Genomic DNA, 18050 nt, shown 5'->3' with positions numbered 1-18050 from the left:
GCTAAAAGAGATTACAGGAAACCAATAATACAATCTGGCCACCCCGTGGAGTTTGCCTTCCACACCCCGCGGAGTTTGCCTTCCACACCCCGCGGAGTTTGCCCTCCGGCGGAAATAAAGACAAACTCAAACAGGATTTGAAACATTAGGCACAAATACAAACACTCACACAAAATCAACTTACAACCAGGGACTTACCATAAGAAGCTAGCTAGCACAGGAACGCTGTTCTCCGCCTTCCTGAAAAATAAAAAGATCCAGCTTTCAAGCAGTTGTCCGTATCCTTGAGCCAGAGCTCTCCCAGCGGGAAAATCGAATCCTCGAAAGAAAGGCATTTTGACACCTTTCAGCAGAGGAAAGGGAGAAATAGGTGGTTTCCCCATAGTCAGGAGGTTGTGTTATAAAAATTATGTTCCTCCTCCTTCTTTTTAAGTGACAAAAAGTGGCACAGGGTATATACTATAGCAATCCTGTTTGATTTCAAAACAGGTTTTGAAACCTGTTTAGAAAGGAAGTATTAACATGTTTATATAGCTGTCCATCTGCCCAGGGAACTCGGATGAACATAAAATTCCAGGACAGCTGTGTTGTATGCACCCAGTACAGGACATGCTAATCACACTAGAAGCTAGTGTCTTCTGGACCATCTGCAGCTTGCAAATTGTCTTCAAGGCCAGCCTGATATAATTGCAGTAGTCCAATCAAGTAGTAACCATGAGTTGTGTCTCCCAATTTAAGAATAGACCTAATTGGTACACAAGATATAACTTCTGTGATCTGACCTCCCCCCCCCACTTAATTTTCCGAAGACCATTTAAAATCTCACTCTTAAGGTCAGAGTGTAATAATGTAAATTTCATCAGGGAGTGGGATGGCACCAGTTTTTTCTATAGTTGGCTTTACTGTTTCTTTTTATTATTTAAATTTATTTGCTGCCCATCTTGTCACAAGGCAACTCTTTATTTCTATAAGGCAACAGGCTAAAAATTGGGACTGGGTCCTAGTTTCGCTTTAGGCCCAAAGCCAGCTGAGTGACCTTGAGCCAGTCACTCTGTTTCAGCCCTAAAAAAAAGGTAATGGCAAATGACTTTGGCAAGAAGTCAACTCACTTATCCAGGCAGTCAAGGAGCCATGACGAATCTGCATACAAATGGGAAGTTGAACAATTGGCCCTGCGGTGCAGTAGGAACAATCTTGAACTGAACACACTCAAAACTAGAGATGATAGTAGATATTAGAAGCCCTCTTATTCTACTACCTCTTACAATATTAGACCACAGTGTCAACAGTAGAAACCTTCCAAATTTCTAGGTTCTGTAATATCTCAGGACTTAAAATGGACACCTAACATCAAAAAAACTCATCAAAGAATGTTCTTCCTGCACCAACTCAAAGCTCAAGACTGCCCAAGGAGCTGCTGATACAAGTTCTACAAAGGAATTATTCAGTCTGTCATGTGCACCTCTATTAACTGGTGTGGCACAGCAACCAAATATGACAGGCACAGACTTCAATGGATAGTTAGAACTGCAGAAAAAATAATTGCAACGAGCCTGCCTTCTACTGAGAACCTGTATAATGCACGAGCCAGAAAGGGGACTGAAAATTTCTACATACCCCTCACATCCTGGACATAAACTGTTTCAATTCCTTGCCTTAGGATATCACTACAGGGCATTGCATGCTAAAACAACCAGACACAAAGACAGGTCCCCCCCTCCAAGGAGTTAAACAATTCCCACAACAGTCTATATCTTGGGATGTCAAACCACCTAATAGGTGCTTATTATACTTCTCATCTGTCCTATTACCTATTTCCTTATATTCTTATGAGTCTAACTTGTTGTATCTCATGATTTATGCTGATTTATTTAGTATCCTATTATGATTTATGTTGTTTGCTTGTTGGAAGCTGGCTGAGAAAGTTGCAGATGGTGATCATATGACCCCAAGGTGCTGCAACTGTCATAAATACATGCCAGTTGCCAAGCACCTGAATTTTGATCATGTGACTGGAGATGCTGTAAATGTCGTAAGTGCAAGGTTGTGTTGGAAGTTAAAACCCACCCCTCTCCTAGAAAAATGAAATATTTTAGGATATACTAAAAAGGCAGAATATTTCCCCTAAAAGAGAAGTAGAAATTTGAGAGAGGCAGAAACTCAGCCACTCTCCCATCTTTGTCAATGGGCCATTAAGGTCTTGGGCAGTTTATTCTACATAACAAAGATCTACCTCCTTCAAGCACAGCCATAATAGGTATTGCCCAAAGCCCTTTCATTACATCATCATCCAGCAAGGTTCAACCAAGCCTGGCACTCAGGACAGCCTACAGAGTTGTTCCTGCATAGCCCCATGGGAGTCTGACAACCAATCAGAACACAAGCTCAAATTCAAATCCCAACAGAGGGCATGAAACCCAGGGACTCTCAGCATCTCTTCCCTTTTCACCCAAGAACTCCCAGGCATGTGGTCCTGCTCACCATTAAACCATCTCCCCAAGCAGTCACCATGTTTCCAGTGTCTTTTTCTTCACTTGGAACTGAACCCAGAAGGATATTTCTTCCAACAATTGTGACTCACTTTTTCCAATGCTTTTGTAACTTTGGTCATTAAGTGATTAATTGTAAGTCAAGGACTGCCTGTAGCAGTTTATTTTAAATTGACTGAAGAATATTAGGATTCTCGAGAATTTGAAAGCGTACTGCAGGACAAAAGAGTCAGTGGTTCTCAACCTGTGGTCCGCGGACCCCCAGGTGTCATAGTTCATAGGGTGTCTTGCGAAGGCTTGAAAAAATAAATTTAAATCTTGAGTCTATAGCCACAAAAGGTATTTAAAGAGGGTCTGTGGTGAAGAAAAGGTTGAGAACCATTGCTATAAGGACTTAAGAAGGAAAAATTAATTAAACTTAAGAAGACTTAGCCATCCATTCCTGCCTAGATACTATCTTTCTCTTCCATTTGCTTTGTCACCAGAAGGCAGAAGGGGGAGAGGGCTGTTACATAGCTGCAGCCAGGTGTTCACAATGGAAAATAATTCATGTCAACACTCGTCTTAGTTATATTATTCTTATATTTTGTATTATACTTAGTATATTCATGCATATTTTTTTAAAAAAAATAAGTCTAATGTTTTAATATAACATGAACATATTTTAAGATGTACATCAACTATAAACTGGTATAAATGTAGAGTATAGAGAATGTGGGCAAAGCAGGAAAAACAAATTGCAGATTTGCTGATTCTTATAAATTTTGAGAAATTAAGCTCAAAGAGAAATGGAATTATGATAAAATCTTTATCAACTTTGGCTTTACATGAATTGACACAGAGATAAGTAGTCTGTTGAAAGTAAGAAAATAGTTTAAATCCTGCGCAAAAGATCAAAAGATTGTAGGACAGTAGCATGATAGAGGGAAGGGCTCCTCAATTGCTATTTTGCTTCTGTCTTCCCCAGGGAAAACTTCAAATAAACCCTAAGCAGAGCAATTAAGATAGGAAAGTAGCAACCCAAGTTAGTCAATAGTGATTACTAGCTACCATGAATGAGTTTAACTCTCTCAGGAGCAGCTCAATTACAAGCCAATCTTTTTTTTTTTTTTGAAAGTTTTATTTGGGTTTTCACAAAAACAAAATACAAATAAAACAACTTTTTTTGAAAATAGCATGGTTCCAGGTTATCACTTCTTCATACAGACACCAAACTCAATTTCATGCTCATTTTTATATTCTATTCCATATCTTATTACCGTTTTATATTTTCTACATAGTTTTTCCCCTCTTTTAATTTTCTCAACTTTATTTTAATTATCTCAATCAAATCATTATATTTATACTTTTGTCTGTCCTGTTTCAATTTCATATTATCTTTTCTTATTAAACAAATTTTTCCCTGTAGTTACCAATTGGAGTATGACACCTTTATATCTTTTAATTTTATCCATTCAAACTCTTATTTAAGCTTCAATGTATACCTTTAAGATTATAGCATTAAATATAATACATAACTTCCAATCGAATTCTGCTTGGTACATTCTTAAAATACTATATTCTTAAAAAGAAAAAATTATATATATATATGTAAATAAAGCACACATTCCATTCCAATTCAATTCTATCATTAATATTCATTAAAATCTTAACATCTTTAACATTTCTTTTCAATTAAATATCATACTTCCTTGGGAACACTTATAAACTTTCCATAGTTAATTCTTTTTTTCCATATTTCTCACTTATATTTTTATAAATCATTACTAATAATTAAAAATGTTCCCATTTAATTCTCTCAATCATTTTAATTCATTTATTTATTACCAAACATTCAACTACATTACAGTAAATATTTTATCCATCATTTTAATCATATTTTCTAAAATTATTTCTGTTTATAATATAACAATGCTATCTTATGTACCTTTGCAGAATCCCTTTTGCAATTAAATTTTCACCCATTATCTCTAAACAAGCTTATGGTTACAATCCTATCTTTTCCCTGTTTCTCCATTTCTTGTTTCTGTCTTTTACAACTTCTTTTCCTTGCCTTCTTCCCCTCTTCTCCCTCCCCTTTTTACCCCCTCGTCTCTCTACTTTTACCCCCTCGTCTCTCTACTCTCTACTCATCTCTCTACTACTTTACCCCCTCGTCTCTCTACTACTCTCTCTACTCTCTACTCTCTCTCATCTGTAATCCCCTCTTCTGTTGCTTTCTAATATTATACTTATTTTTCAAATTATTCTTCTTCTTTTTGGTTGTTTTTTCTAGTCTTAAACCTTTCACTCTCTTTCCCCCCTTTTCTTTTTTCCCCCCACTTAAAATTATTTGATAATTAAAGATGGCTTCTTCTTTGTCCCAATCTTCTTGTTCTGCAAGCGTTTCTTGTTTCTCATAGTTCCAGATCTCCATTTCTAAGAATTGAAACATGAAGCCAAAAGAACTTCTCCCTTCTTGTGCGTCTTCTTTCCATTTTTAAAGTTCCATTTTCAGTTCTTCTAAGAGTGATACCATTTTAAAGACTTTTAAACAACCACCTGGTTAATTTTAGTCATCCAGATGCAAAAACCAAAAATCACCAAGTAATCCAAATAATCCAAGGCTGTTTCTTTCTGCTTCCTTTTTCCACTTTCTCGTCCTGGGGTTCTATTATTTTGTTACCAAGTTTCAATTAAGATGTATCTTTGAGGAATCTTGTTGAAATTTCACTGTAAGTTCCTTTTAGTTACAGTTCCATTCCTTAGTTCCAGGCAGTCTCCTCCATTTTTCCAGATCCTGCCCTTTTATTCTTTTTTTTCTCTCCTTTCCTGCTTTTAAAAACTTTTAAATATCCAGAAATCTTTATTATCCCTTTTTTATTTTCAGCTTAGATGCCTATTAATGTCAAAGTGGATTTTTTTTCAATTTCTTGCTTAAGTCTCTTAGCTGTCAGTATAAGGAAGGGAAGAAAAAAAAACCTAATCCTTTCCCTTCTCTCTCTCCTTCGCAGCTTCAAAATCTTTTTTGGGAACAATGTTACTTAATTTAAATTCCAGGGTACCTTACGTTGTTGCTTTTGCTGTTTGACCCGGTCAGCCAAAACTTTCTCTTCTTATCTTCCTCCTGCACATTCTTTTCCGGTCGAGTTCTTCTTTGTGGTGGCCATTTCTGACCACCGCTACAACCGCCTTCGGGAAAGGGAGTAATGGCCAGCTGGGGAGGAGAGATGCGGCTCTCCTCAACCCTGCAGGCAGTCTCCCCCTTCTTCACCACCTCTACGGGGTGACTTAGCCCCGAAACCAGCCGGCTCAGGGTGCTCCAGCGGCGAGCACGGATCAAAGCCTCGCAGAGACGAGGTTTCGGTTTGTCGCCGAAGAAGCTCAAACCGGAAGTCCTATTACAAGCAAATCTTGACGGATTTATGGATGTTATTTCAGAACTCTCCTCTGACCTTTGAGAATTTATGAATGGGTTTAGCCCCAGAAGATTGGAGGAAGGTAAGTGTTCCTGACTTCAAAAAGAATAAAGAAGGAGCTGGGTAAATTCAGGCTAGTTAGACGGGCATCATTATTGATCATAATTGTGTAACATTCAGCAGTTGGTTTTTGAGCGTTTCTAGCAGGAGCCAGCATGGACTTGTCAAGAATAAGTTAAGCCAAACCAGAACAATTTCCTTTTTTGATAAGTGACCCCAGGAATTCTGTAGTTTAGCTTGAATTTAGCAAAGTATTTGACTAATTGTCCCATGAAATCTCTAGTAAAGTTGACAGCATGTGAGCTGGCTTATGTTAATAGTCAGTCATATTCAACAAGTGTGTCATTGGTTCCATGTCAAGTTGGATAGTGTTAAATGGTGTACCATTTAACTTTATTGTAGTTTCTGTACTTGACAATATATTTGTTGGTGAACAATGGTCCAGCTGCAAAATAAGCAGGGGTCTTCCAACTGCTGCATAACCAGAAGAATAGTGTGATAATTAAGAAAAATTATAATTCTTCTCTACCTTGCATTGGTCAGATCTCACCTAAATGATTATATCCAGTTCTGGTTAACACCGTTTAGGGATGGCATTGACAATCCAGAGGATTGATACCAAGATGATAAGAGAAGGAAGCAAAGGATGGTAAACTTTAGCAGACTTCATAGAAGACCAAGCAGTTATCAGATTGTCCCAGAATAACAGAGTTAAAAGGGACCTTGGAGGTCTTCTAGTCCAGCTCCCTGCTCACTCAAAAGACCTTATGCCATTTCAGACAAATAGCTGTCCAAGCCTTTTTTTAAAAAAACAACAACAACCCTCCAATAATGGAGCATCCGCAACATCTGAAGGCAAGCCGTCCAATGATTGTTGTCACTTTCAGGAAATTACTTTTTATTTCTAGGTTGGATCTCTCCTTGATAAGTTTCCATCCATTGTTTCTTGTCCTGCCTTCAGGTGCTTTACAGCAGTGGCCCCCAACCTTTTTTTGAACCAGGGACCGGTTTCACCATTATTTATTCTTCCACGGACTGGTACCTGAGTAACACGAGACTCCACCGCCATCGGGACGGCTCTTCATTCGAAGCTTCCCCCCCCCTCTTCGACGAAACTAGGGTGCGAGCACCCAAACGCCGCTTTCCAACTGAAAATCCGGAAGCACTTTCCAACCGAAAACCCGGAAGCAACCGAAAACCCGCAAGCGCCATCAAAACAAGATGGCGGCGGCCAAGCTTTGCAGCCTGGTAAAAAATGATCCACGGACCGGTACCGGTCCAGGGACCGGTGTTTGGGGACCCCTGCTTTACAGAATAGGTTGATTTCCTCTTCTTTGGCAGCCCCTTAGATACTGGAAGATTGCTATCATGTCACCCCCCCCCCAGTCCTTCTCTTCATTAGACTAGACATAGTTCATGTTCATCATATGTTTTAGCCTCCAGTCCCCCACTTACCTTCGTTGCTCTTCTCTGCACTCTTAGAAAATACAACAACAAAACCCTTCATATTATGAGCACGTAAATTTTGGTCGGACATCGTGAAAAATAAAAGCTAATGAGAGCTGTTCAACAATGGAACAGATTGCCTTGGAAGGTGATATACTCTTCTTTGCTGGGAAGTTTCAACAGGCTGAATGGCCACCCTTCAGAGACCGTGTAGTACAGGGCTGTCAAACTACAGGCCAGGTGCATCATGTGCTGGCCATGTCCAGTTTAGCAAAGGGGGGAAAGTTGTGATATGTCTCATGACAACACCATGCCGATGTGAGTTTGACACCCCTGAGGTAATAGGGGTTTTTTTGCACTGGACATGTGGGTGGACTTAATGATCTCCCTGATTTCTTCCAACTCTTACAGTCTGATTTTAAAAAAGCTAGTAATTTATATTGGAATTAAAGAAACCCTATTACAACACCTGGGGAAGTTTTCATAGTATGTTACACAGGCAGTTATTCAAATTAGAGGTATGAAGCCACAAAACTCCTAGCTAAAATCAACTGCTTAAGTATAGTCAACAGTTCTACCACCAGCTTTATTAAGACACATTAATCTTGATTGGTGCTGTATTTTCTCTATTTAAACCATATTTACTTTTTGCTGAGTTTGTATAATGCACTTGTGGTTTAATATATACTGTTGCCTGGGGCTGCAATACATAATGAATAATGCCACATTGGCTAGATTCACATATCACAGTAGCTTGAACTAAAATGACTGTAGGGAATCATGTTAGGAAGCCAACAACTATTTTAGCATGTATGAACAGGCCATCCAATTAAGCCACAACAAATATATCTGGGCATAGCCTGTTATCTGAACAGCAATTATACTTTATTAAGTCAGGTTTAGCTGGTAAGGTAAAACCAAAGTTTTTTAAAATGGTAATTTTATTAGGTAAGATTCTTACCCATAGTTAACTGAAGCAATTTCAGCTAAGCCCATTTTCAGGATTTGTATAGCACACACTGAAATGTAACTTCTTGGGCTGCTTTTGTATAACCTAATGGACTAAAATTTAATTTGTAAGTATATGGCTCCAGAGTTCTTGCAGGCATGCTGATTCTTTCAAAAGTTTTGTCCATAATCAACATGAAGCGTTAAGCCAAAGTTAGTTTTTCTTGCATGTTATAAGAAACATCCTGGACCATAAATTTGCCAATCACATCTTAACCTAGTGTGCTGAATGAATTCAGACTACTTGGCAAATTTATTGTATGGCTTAATATATCATGTGCTTTCAAATAACTGTTAGAAGAAAACATGAAATAAATGATGTGGGTAAGGATGTAGTATACTTTGACTACCATGTTGTTAATGGCTTTTTTTTCCTTTTGGCAGCATTTATTGGGGTGTTAAGGATAGCAGTGTGACCAACCTCATCCTCTGTTTCTCAGTATAATGTATGAATGTAGCCTCCCTATGAGCCAATATAAACTCCCTGCTTGTTCCTTTAGGAGTAGTTTAGATCAGCAGCATTCAAACAACATGCTCAATCCAAATATGCTTTATTTGTTTGAGGCTGGATGAAATTAGCCATTAAACAGGAGTTTATGATAAGCATGTGTGATTGAATCAAGTTAATTTTTCAGTGAATTGTAATTAAATAACAGCTTAGCCTAGTGCAGAGGTAGGAAAACTTGGCTCTTTTATCACTTATGGAGTTCAACTCCCAGAAATGCAGGACAGCCTACATTTGTATATTAAACACTCCCACTCAAGTCAAAAAATTGATTTCCCCCAAACTGAAAAACCAGTAGGCCAGGGATGGGGAGCCTTTTATGGATCACTCAGGAATTCTGGGAATTGAAGTCCATAAGTGATAAAAGAGCCAAGTTTCCCTACCCTTGGCCTAGTGTGTAAACACACCGTGGCAAAAGCCATTGAATAAAGTTTTCTTGACTAACTCAATTTTCACATTTGGGAACTAGTGTATTGTTCCTGCAGCTATTCCCATGATCTGCAATGATATAGTCAGTCTGCATTGGTGATATTTCATAGGGAAGGTGTTTCTGGCAAGGTTAGCTCAGCACCAAGAGACTCTGCATTCTGCCAGGATGTGGTTAGGCTTCTCATTCTAGCCTACAAACTGATATCCACTGGAGGTCCCCTATTCAAAAGACCCTGCTCAGCTTAAGATTCCCAGTGCTGGCATGGTCTGCCAACTGCTGATGCTGTTTTGAAATTACTCTACATATCTATTCAACTTAAAGGCATGGATGTTTATACTTGTGACAAACCAGCAACCCACCCTTTTCTTCATCTGGCCTAAATGATCACTTAAAACAGTGGGGTCCCCAACCACGGTCCGCGGACCCCGTGCACGTGATCCCAGCGGAACAACTCCCTACCCGTCATAAGCAGCGGCTTGCTGGCGCCGCCATCTTTTTTTTCATGAAAAGTGCTTCCGTGAGCTTTTCGGGTAGAAAGCTCTCACCGGAAGCACGTTTTCATCAAAAAAGATGGCGGCGCTATGCTTCGATGAGCTTTCCGGGTAGAAAGCTCACGGGCTGAGCACGTTTTCATCAAAAGATGGCGGCGCCAGCGCCACAGTGAGCTTTCCAGGTAGAGAAGCCGCTTTCTGCCGGAAAAGCTTCACCGGGCGCCATGGCAGCCCTCCTTGATGAAAACGTATGCTCCGTGAGTGCGGAAGCACTTTTTCATCAAAAAAGATGGCGGCGCAGCCAGCTGATGTCGGTCTGGGCACGGCGCCAGCTGATGCCGGTACCGGGACCGCAAGGCGTCAAAAGGTTGGGGATCACTGACTTAAAAGATACAGTCAAGAATAATTCTACTGACAGTGGCCATTGACAAATACTATACTTTTGGGTATAACTCTGCATTTAGTGATGTTCAAAGTTACGACACTGAAAAAAGTTACTTATGTCCATTTTTCACACATATATTAGTTGCAGCATCCCCATGGTCATGTGATCCAAATTCAGATGTTTGGCAACTGGTTCATATTTATAATGCTTGCAATATCCCGGGGTCATGTGATCACCTTTTGTGACCTGACAAGCAAATTCAATGGGGAGGCCAGATTCACTTAACAACTTTCACTAATTTAACAAACTGTGGTGATTCACTTAACAACTGTGGCAAGAAAGGTCCTAATATGGAGCAAAACGCATGTTACAAATGTCTCACTTAACAACAGAAAGTTTGGGCTCAATTGTAGTCATAGGTAGAAGGCTACCTCTATGTAACACTTGCCTATGCACTGCTGCCATTCAAGCAGTTGCAATCAGCTCTCTTTATCCTGACTCCACAGCAGGTAACATTATTCTCATTTTAGATATTTAATAGAATAATAGCATTGGAAGGGACCTTTTTTGCTCAAGCAAAAAACCTCAAACCCCCAAAACTTTAACCTTAAACTGCCTACCGTAGACCTCACTCCATTCCTAAGAGGGGGCGTGCATAAGCACACCAGTGTGCCTACTGTCCCTGTCCTATTGTTCTCATTTATTTGTACTCTATTATATACTTATACCTGTTTATACTTGTTATATGTCATGTTCTTACTTACACTTTTTTCTCATACGTGCTTGACAAACTAAACTAAATAAAAATAAATAAGAAACCCTATAACATTTCAGACAAATGGTTGTGCAGTCTCTTCTTAAACACCTCCACCAATGAAGCACCCACAACTCCTGAAGGCAAATCGTTCCACTGATTGTTCTGTCAAGAAATTTCTCCTTAGTTCTAGGTTTCACACAACACACTATTGGGAGTTCAAACCCACTCCAACTCTCCTAAGAAAATGAAATATTTTAGGATGTACTAAAAAGGCAGAATATTTCCCCTAAAAAAAGAAGTAGAAACTCAGAAGCAGAAACTCACCCCCACCTTTGTTAATGGGGGGGCCATGAAGGCCTGGGCCAGAGTATTCTACATAACAAAGCCCTCTACCCATCTCACCACTTGGCCTGGGAAGATTGCATCAGCCAGCACTCAGGTGAAGCCATGTGGTCCAGACAAAGCCTACAAAGTTAGCTAAGACCCCCACCCCGGGAGTCTGACAGCCAATGGGATACATTTCTTAGACAGGAACAGGAAACAGAGGGTATATAACTAAGGGTCTCTCAGCATCTTGGCACCGTCTCTTCATTCCCCCAACATCTTGAAGCATGTGATTGTACCTTTCACTTTGGAGTTCCAAGCCATGAGGTCTTGCCCACCATTAAACCATCTTTCCAAACAGCCTCCATGTTTCCTTTTTCCCCACTTGGAACTGAACCCAGAAGGATAATTCTTCCAATACCACCACCTCTCCTTAGTCAGTTTCCATCCATTGTTCCCTGTCTGGCCTTCGGGGGTGGGGGGCTTTGGAAAATAGCTTGACCCTTTTTCCCCTCTGTGGCAGCCCCTCAAATATTGGAAGACTGCTATCCTGTCTCCCCTGGTCCTTCTCTTCACTAGACTAACCAAGCCCTGCAACCATTCAGCCTATGTTTTAGCCTCCAGTCCCCTTTAATCATCTTGCCCTCCTCCCTCTAAAATTGCTTGGCCCAGTAAATCATGGATATGTCCCGTGTGAGCAAATTTTAGGTCAGTTCAATGTTACGCCAGGGATATAACCTGTTACCTGCCTAAAATCCTGGCCCAGTAAGCCTTCACAAAGCATGCCAGGACCCAAACTAGCAAACCGCATCCCATCATGTGAACCGTACCTACGGCTGCTGTCAATCAAATACGCTCCTGCGAGGACTCCGCCCCACTCAACCAAGGCCATCCCTAATTACGTCACCAGCATCGGATCCATTGGCAGAAGGAAATACAGTCCAGAGGCGACAGGCGAGTCGGCGACCGTTTGCCATCATTGGTTAAATTTCTCCCGCCCCGTCGTGATTGGCCACCGTTCAAAGAACCCCCGCCTTCCGCTGCTTTACTCTCTAATTCTCGAATCGATTGGCGGCTTTTCCTTGGGCTCGCCGGCTCGCTTTTAATCCCACCCCTCGCCTGTCAGTATTGGCTACTGGGGGACATTGATTGGTCCGCCTTCTTTTCTCCGGATGAAAAGCGCCCGCCGCTGAGGGAGCGATGGAGATTTAAAAAGCCCTTAACGAAATAGGAACGCGGAGTCGGGTTTTTTTTCCCCCCCTCCCTTCAGTCTCACTCTTGAAATGGAGCTGACGTATCAGTCGCTGAGAACGACGCACCAGGCCAGAGAAGAAGTGAGTGAAACGAGAATCCGTTCCTGTTTCCCCCAGTAACTATGGTAACCGTGAGGCGAAGGGGCGGGGCTCGTGGCGCGCGCCCGCGCTGGGAAGAGTCGCGCCCGCGCTGCGCATGCGTTTTAGCGCCATTGACAAAAAAAAAAAAAGATGTTTGCAGTTTAATCTCGACCTTAAGGCCAGAGGTCTCCAAACTTGGCAACTTTAACAATTGTGGACTTCAACTCCCAGAATTCTCCAGTCAGCATATCCGGCTGGAGAATTCTGGGAGTTGAAGTGCACAAGTCTTAAAAGTTTGGGGACCTCTGCCTTAAGCTGTTTGAGGAGCTGATTGCTGTTCAGTGGAAGGTGGGCCTCTCTGCCTTTCCTTTCTTCGAGCTCCCATTAAAGAGCAACGTTTGGAACGGGGTGGAAAGCAGAAGGGTTAGCAGAAGCTGACAGGAATAGCCAACACTGCCCTAGATGATAGGCTCAAGATCCATCTGGATCTTGACACACCTGAACACATACAAACTGGAAGAAGCCAGGCTTAATATTAGTAACTGTGAGAGGGATCTTGGAGTCTTAGTGGACAACCAGCTAAATAGGAGCCTGCAGTGTGCAGTAAAAAAGCCAACACAATCCTAAATTGCATTAACAGAGGGATACAATCGAGATCAAGGGAGATACTAATACCACTCTATAAAGCCTTAGTAAGACCACACCTAAGAGTCCTGCATCCAGTTTTGGTCTTCACACTATAAAAAAGATGTTGAGACTCTAAAGTGCCGAGAAGAGCAACCAGGATGATGAGGGGACTGGAGACTAAAACATACGAACAATGGTTGCAGGAACTGGGCCTGGCTAGTCTAGAGAAGAGAAGGACCAGGGGAAACATAATAGAAGTGCTCCAATATTTGAGGGGCTGCCACAGAGAGAAGGGAGTCAAGCTATTTTCCAAGGCACCCGAAGGCCAGACAAGGAATAATGGATGGAAACTGAGCAAGGAGAGATTTAGCCTGGAAATAAGGAGAAATTTTCTGACAAAACAATCAACCAATGGAACAGAAGTTGCCTTCAGAAGTTGTGGGAGCTTCATCACTGGAGACTTTCAAGAAGAGACTGGACTGCCATCTGTCAGAAATGGTGTAAGGTCTCCTGCTTTGGGGGGAGGGACTAGATGACCTACAAGATCCCTTCCAACTCTGTTAATCTGTAATCTCAGGGATGCCTTCCAGATGCCCTGCTTTCCCATTCCCTTAATTTCAGGCCAGGGGAAAGTCTGTCAAAATTCTCAGTCATCCAGGTTATGGTTGTCCCAAAGGTGGTTTTTTTTCAAGAGGCAGCTGGACTTTCTGGTTTTTCTTTGAAGACGGTTTGCTTCTCATTCAAGAAGCTTCTTCAGCTCTGACAGGATAGTGGGGAAAGAAAAAACAAAAGACTCGTTGCCTCCTGAAAAAGCACCTTTGGGACCTGGATGGATGACTGAGAATCTCTGCAGACGTTTAACTATACAATTTGGGATGAACAGCCTTGGAATGGTGTGAGAGGAGGAATGGATTTCCAGAGAAAAAAATTGCAGACTACAGGAACCAGGAGCACAGCTCAGGTGACCCTGAGGACACAGATAAACCTCCAAGTGGCCTCAATGACTCGATAAAAAGGAATGCAAATGACCAGCTGTCTGCAAGGAGTATAAATCCTTCCATTCCCCACCATCCAGTTAGAGCTGAAGAAGCTCCTTGGATGAGAAGCGAAACGTCTTCAAAGAAAAACCAGAAAGTCCAGTTGCCTCCTGAAAAAAGCATTTTGGGAAGACCAGGGGAAACCTCCAGACCTCTAGGCAGGGACTGCCTCGCCATCTGTGAGAGAGATTACTTTTGCTAAAATATTTTTATTATAATTTATATAGTTTTTTATTATTTTATTTTTTATTCTGTCCTTCTGAGGTCGGGTGAATTGAGGACCAGATTGTTGGGGGCAATAGGCTGACTCTAAACCGCTTAGAGGGAGCTGTAAAGTACTATTAAGTGGTATATAAGTCTAAGTCCTATTACGGAAGGAAGGAAGGAAGGAAGGAAGGAAGGAAGGAAGGAAGGAAGGAAGGAAGGAAGGAAGGAGCTGTAATGCACTGTGAAGCGGTATTTAAATCTAAGTCCTATTGCTTGGGAAGGAAAGAAGGGGCTGTAAAGCACTGTGAGGCGGTATATAAGTCTAAATACTATTAGGAAGGAAGGGAAGGAAGGAAGAAAGGGGCTGTAATGCACTGTGAGGCGGTATATAAGTCTACTATTAGGAAGGAAGGAAGGAAGGAAGGAAGGAAGGAAGGAAGGAAGGAAGGAAGGAAGGAAGGAAGGAAGGAAGGGGCTGTAAAGCACTGACGCGTTATTTAAGTCTAAGTCCTATTGCTTAGGAAAGGGAGGGAGGAAGGAGTGAACTGTAAGGTACCGTGAGCCGGTATTTAAATCTAAGTCCTATTGCTTGGGAAGGAAAGAGGGAAGGAAGGAAGGGGCTGTAAAGCACTGTGAAGTGGTATTTAAGTCTAAATGCTACTGCTATTATGACTCCGATTTGGAACTCCAATGGTTGGGGCACAGTCACATGACTAGCACTTCAGCTATTTGGCAGCCAAGCTGCATTTTAAATCATTTCTTGTACCCCGAGTCTCATGATGGTGCTTTATGCCAGTTTTGCTTGGAAACCCAACATTGACTTCGAGTTTTTGGCAAAACCATGCCCATAGCAAGCCATTGGTTCGCTCCACAGCCTTGGTGCCTGCCTATTGACCGTGGATTCCCCTATCACCTCCTGCAAAAAAAAAAAAGTAAGCTTGTTAAATTGGGCTGGTCAGATGACCGACCCATTTTGCCACCATCATCATTTTTTACCTCGATGGGCGGGCTTCCATTATGGTTGTAGCTTAAGGACTACCTGTAACTACTTTATAAGTCAATTGATTCCTTGGGATTCTCCACTTCAAAAAAAAAAATGGTACTGTGGTTTTTGCAGTGTCGTGCGATGCATACAGGTAATTCTTGACTTACGACCACAATGGAGCCCAACATTTATCTTGCTAAGTGAGAATTTTTCTTAAGTGAGCTTTGCCCCATTTTACGACCTTTCTTGCCACATTCGTTAAGTGAATCCCTGCAGTGGTTCAATTAGTAAGGCCGTTGTTAAGTTAATTTGGCTTCCCCCTTTGTCACAAAAGGGGATTGCATGACCCCGGGACACTGCAACCATCATAAATGTGAACCAGTTTGTCAACCATCTGAAAGTCAGTCATGTGACCATGGGCATGGTCACAAGTGTGAAAAATGGTCATAAATCACTTTTTTCAGTGCCGTAACTTTGAACAGTCACTAAATGAACTCAAGTTGAGGTATTCAGTTGTTCTGGTTTATTGAACGCACCATCTGGCATAAATAAATCATGGTTTAGCTCAAGATGAGAGTCTCTGCTGGCTCAGAGTCTGCTTCAAAATTTTCAATTTTCAAGGGGGTCTTTTAACTGCTAGCTTTGTTTGTGTGTTTCTCAGCAACCTGAACACATCTCAGTATCTAGCAGCAGTTGAGAAAGGTTTTGCTCTAGTGTTAAATGCTGCTGATTTATTACCGTGTACTAAGTCACTTTGCAAAGATTGTATCTTGAACTGTACATTATTAACACAATGAAATAAACGAGACCTGTGCGCCCTTAATTCCTGCTTTTTCCTCTGGAGTAGACTGCAGCCTTCTGCAACCTGGCAACCCGAAGCTTCATTATTAGAGTGTGGGAAGAAATATCCATCTGGTTCAGTTCCAAGCCGGGAAGAAGGCACTGGAAACAAAATGGAGGATGATGGGAAAGAGGGTCCATTTATTGACGAAGCAGAACAACCAAGCATGTGTGATTCTGGGTAGCTGACCACATGTAGTTGAGAGAGGGGGTGGGGTTATACCTTCTCTGTGCTTTGCACTTGAGCTTCCTGTTCCTGTGTAAGAACATGTATTCTAGTGGTTGTTGTCAGACTCCCTTGGAGCCATGTAGGGGTTATGTAGGGGTCAGAGCTGGCTCTATAGGCAAAATACAAATCCTAGGTGTTTGAGCTAAGTTTGGTTGAAGATTGTGAGGGTGATGCAATGAAGGGGCTTGTGTTCTGAAAGGGTGTTGGGAAATTCTTTATTGTGGCTTAATGGCTTTGTCCTGGTTTGGATCTTGGGTGAGGGTATTTGCTTATGAATGCAGCTACCTATTTCTTTATCTCTTAAGTGCTGGCATCTGCTGAGGGCTATTAAGGGGTGGGGGGCTGCTTTCCAAGAGCATGGTTTCTCCATTTCTCATCCACGGAAATATAAAGTTCTGCCTTTTTAATATTTCTCAAAATGTTTCATTCTTCTAGGAGAGGGGTGGGTGCTAACTTTCTACAAGAGCAGCTCCCAAAATATTCCACTTGCCTGCCCTTTGCCCATATTGCTTAAGGATTTTGGATATTGTAGTCCAAATGCTGTACAATTGGTAGGTGTTTGCAAAAGGCTGGACAACTCAGTAATGGAGGAATAAATTAAAATCATCAAGTACAGCATAGTGCAGTTTTGCAGGTTGAATTTATTTAGCTTGGTGTAACTGATGCACATTCAAGCCCACTTTTGGGGGTACTGTAGTGGATTTTTTTTTTTTTTTGCTGAAGTAAGGAGCACAATGTTGAGAAGAGCAATTGTTGCAATGATCATTGGGTGTTTGCTTTACAAGAAAGAGGGACTCTGAACAAAAGCAAAGAAATATTTTTATAGACATTGAAGGCTGCAGAGTGGGAGTCTTATCTCTGGCGTATGTTGTTTTTCGTGTATTTTAAAATTGCCTTCATTGAGTCATGTCATCTGCAAAGATGTAGGAAAAGAAACTGTAATGCAAAGCCTGATTTCTGAATGGAGCAAACTCTAGGAACAATGACATCTTTTTCTCTTTATCTTCTTCCCCTTTCAGGTTCTTCTCTTTATCTCTCATTGTAAAACTTCCTGACTCAATTTTTCATTCTGTAGTGCAATCAAGAAGATTGCATAGTTCATCCTACGTTGCAGAAACATTCCAAAGTATATGTTCTAACCTAGCTTCCCCAAAAAGTACTAAGCAGGTTCTTCGTAGTACTTGATACTTCTCCCCTGCGCTGTTATTGTGGTTAGCCGGCAGCAGGTGTGGATGGCTGAGGAGAGTGAGGACTCAGATGAGGGGCAAGGACCATTAGGGACTGGATTGCTGCCTTCAGAGATTGAGGGGCTGGCAGCAGCAATGAGGAGGTTCCTGAGGAGCCTGTGCCAGGTGCACGTGCGCGCAGGGCTGCTCGTAGGAAATAATAGCTGCAGCAGCACGGGCAACTTGGGAGTAAGGCTGCAAGGTAATGGCCCCTCCTTCAAGAAGATAAAAGCCAGCTGTGAAGCGAACGTTGTTTGCAGGAAGCAAAGACG

General features: G+C 41.6%; 2 protein-coding genes across 6 annotated transcripts in view; one reads left to right on the top strand and one right to left on the bottom strand.

Annotated features, from left to right (window-relative positions):
• PIAS2 (protein inhibitor of activated STAT 2) overlaps positions 1-505 on the bottom strand; it is an 81165-nt gene extending 80660 nt beyond the window's left edge. For 3 of the 4 annotated variants that reach the window (XM_087958669.1, XM_087958666.1, XM_087958672.1), the window contains exon 1: positions 199-476. In XM_087958669.1, the coding sequence (XP_087814795.1) occupies positions 199-201 (3 nt within the window). In that variant the 5' untranslated portion in view covers positions 202-476. Of the gene's footprint in view, positions 1-198 lie in introns of all 4 variants that reach the window. The other variant, XM_087958667.1, reaches the window with a different exon arrangement.
• An 11715-nt stretch (positions 506-12220) lies between these two features.
• KATNAL2 (katanin catalytic subunit A1 like 2) overlaps positions 12221-18050 on the top strand; it is a 47251-nt gene continuing 41421 nt past the window's right edge. The window contains exon 1 of one of the 2 annotated variants that reach the window (XM_087958682.1): positions 12221-12627. In XM_087958682.1, coding sequence (XP_087814808.1) covers positions 12577-12627 — 51 coding nt within the window. In that variant the 5' untranslated portion in view covers positions 12221-12576. The remainder of the gene's footprint in view (positions 12628-18050) is intronic. The other variant, XM_026687700.2, reaches the window with a different exon arrangement.

Source organism: Notechis scutatus, chromosome 2 (genome assembly GCF_049901735.1).
Source record: "Notechis scutatus isolate UNSWTSFEM ecotype Mainland chromosome 2, rNotScu1.2, whole genome shotgun sequence".
NCBI lineage: Eukaryota > Metazoa > Chordata > Lepidosauria > Squamata > Elapidae > Notechis > Notechis scutatus.
This window is presented reverse-complemented; position numbering and strand designations above follow the sequence as displayed.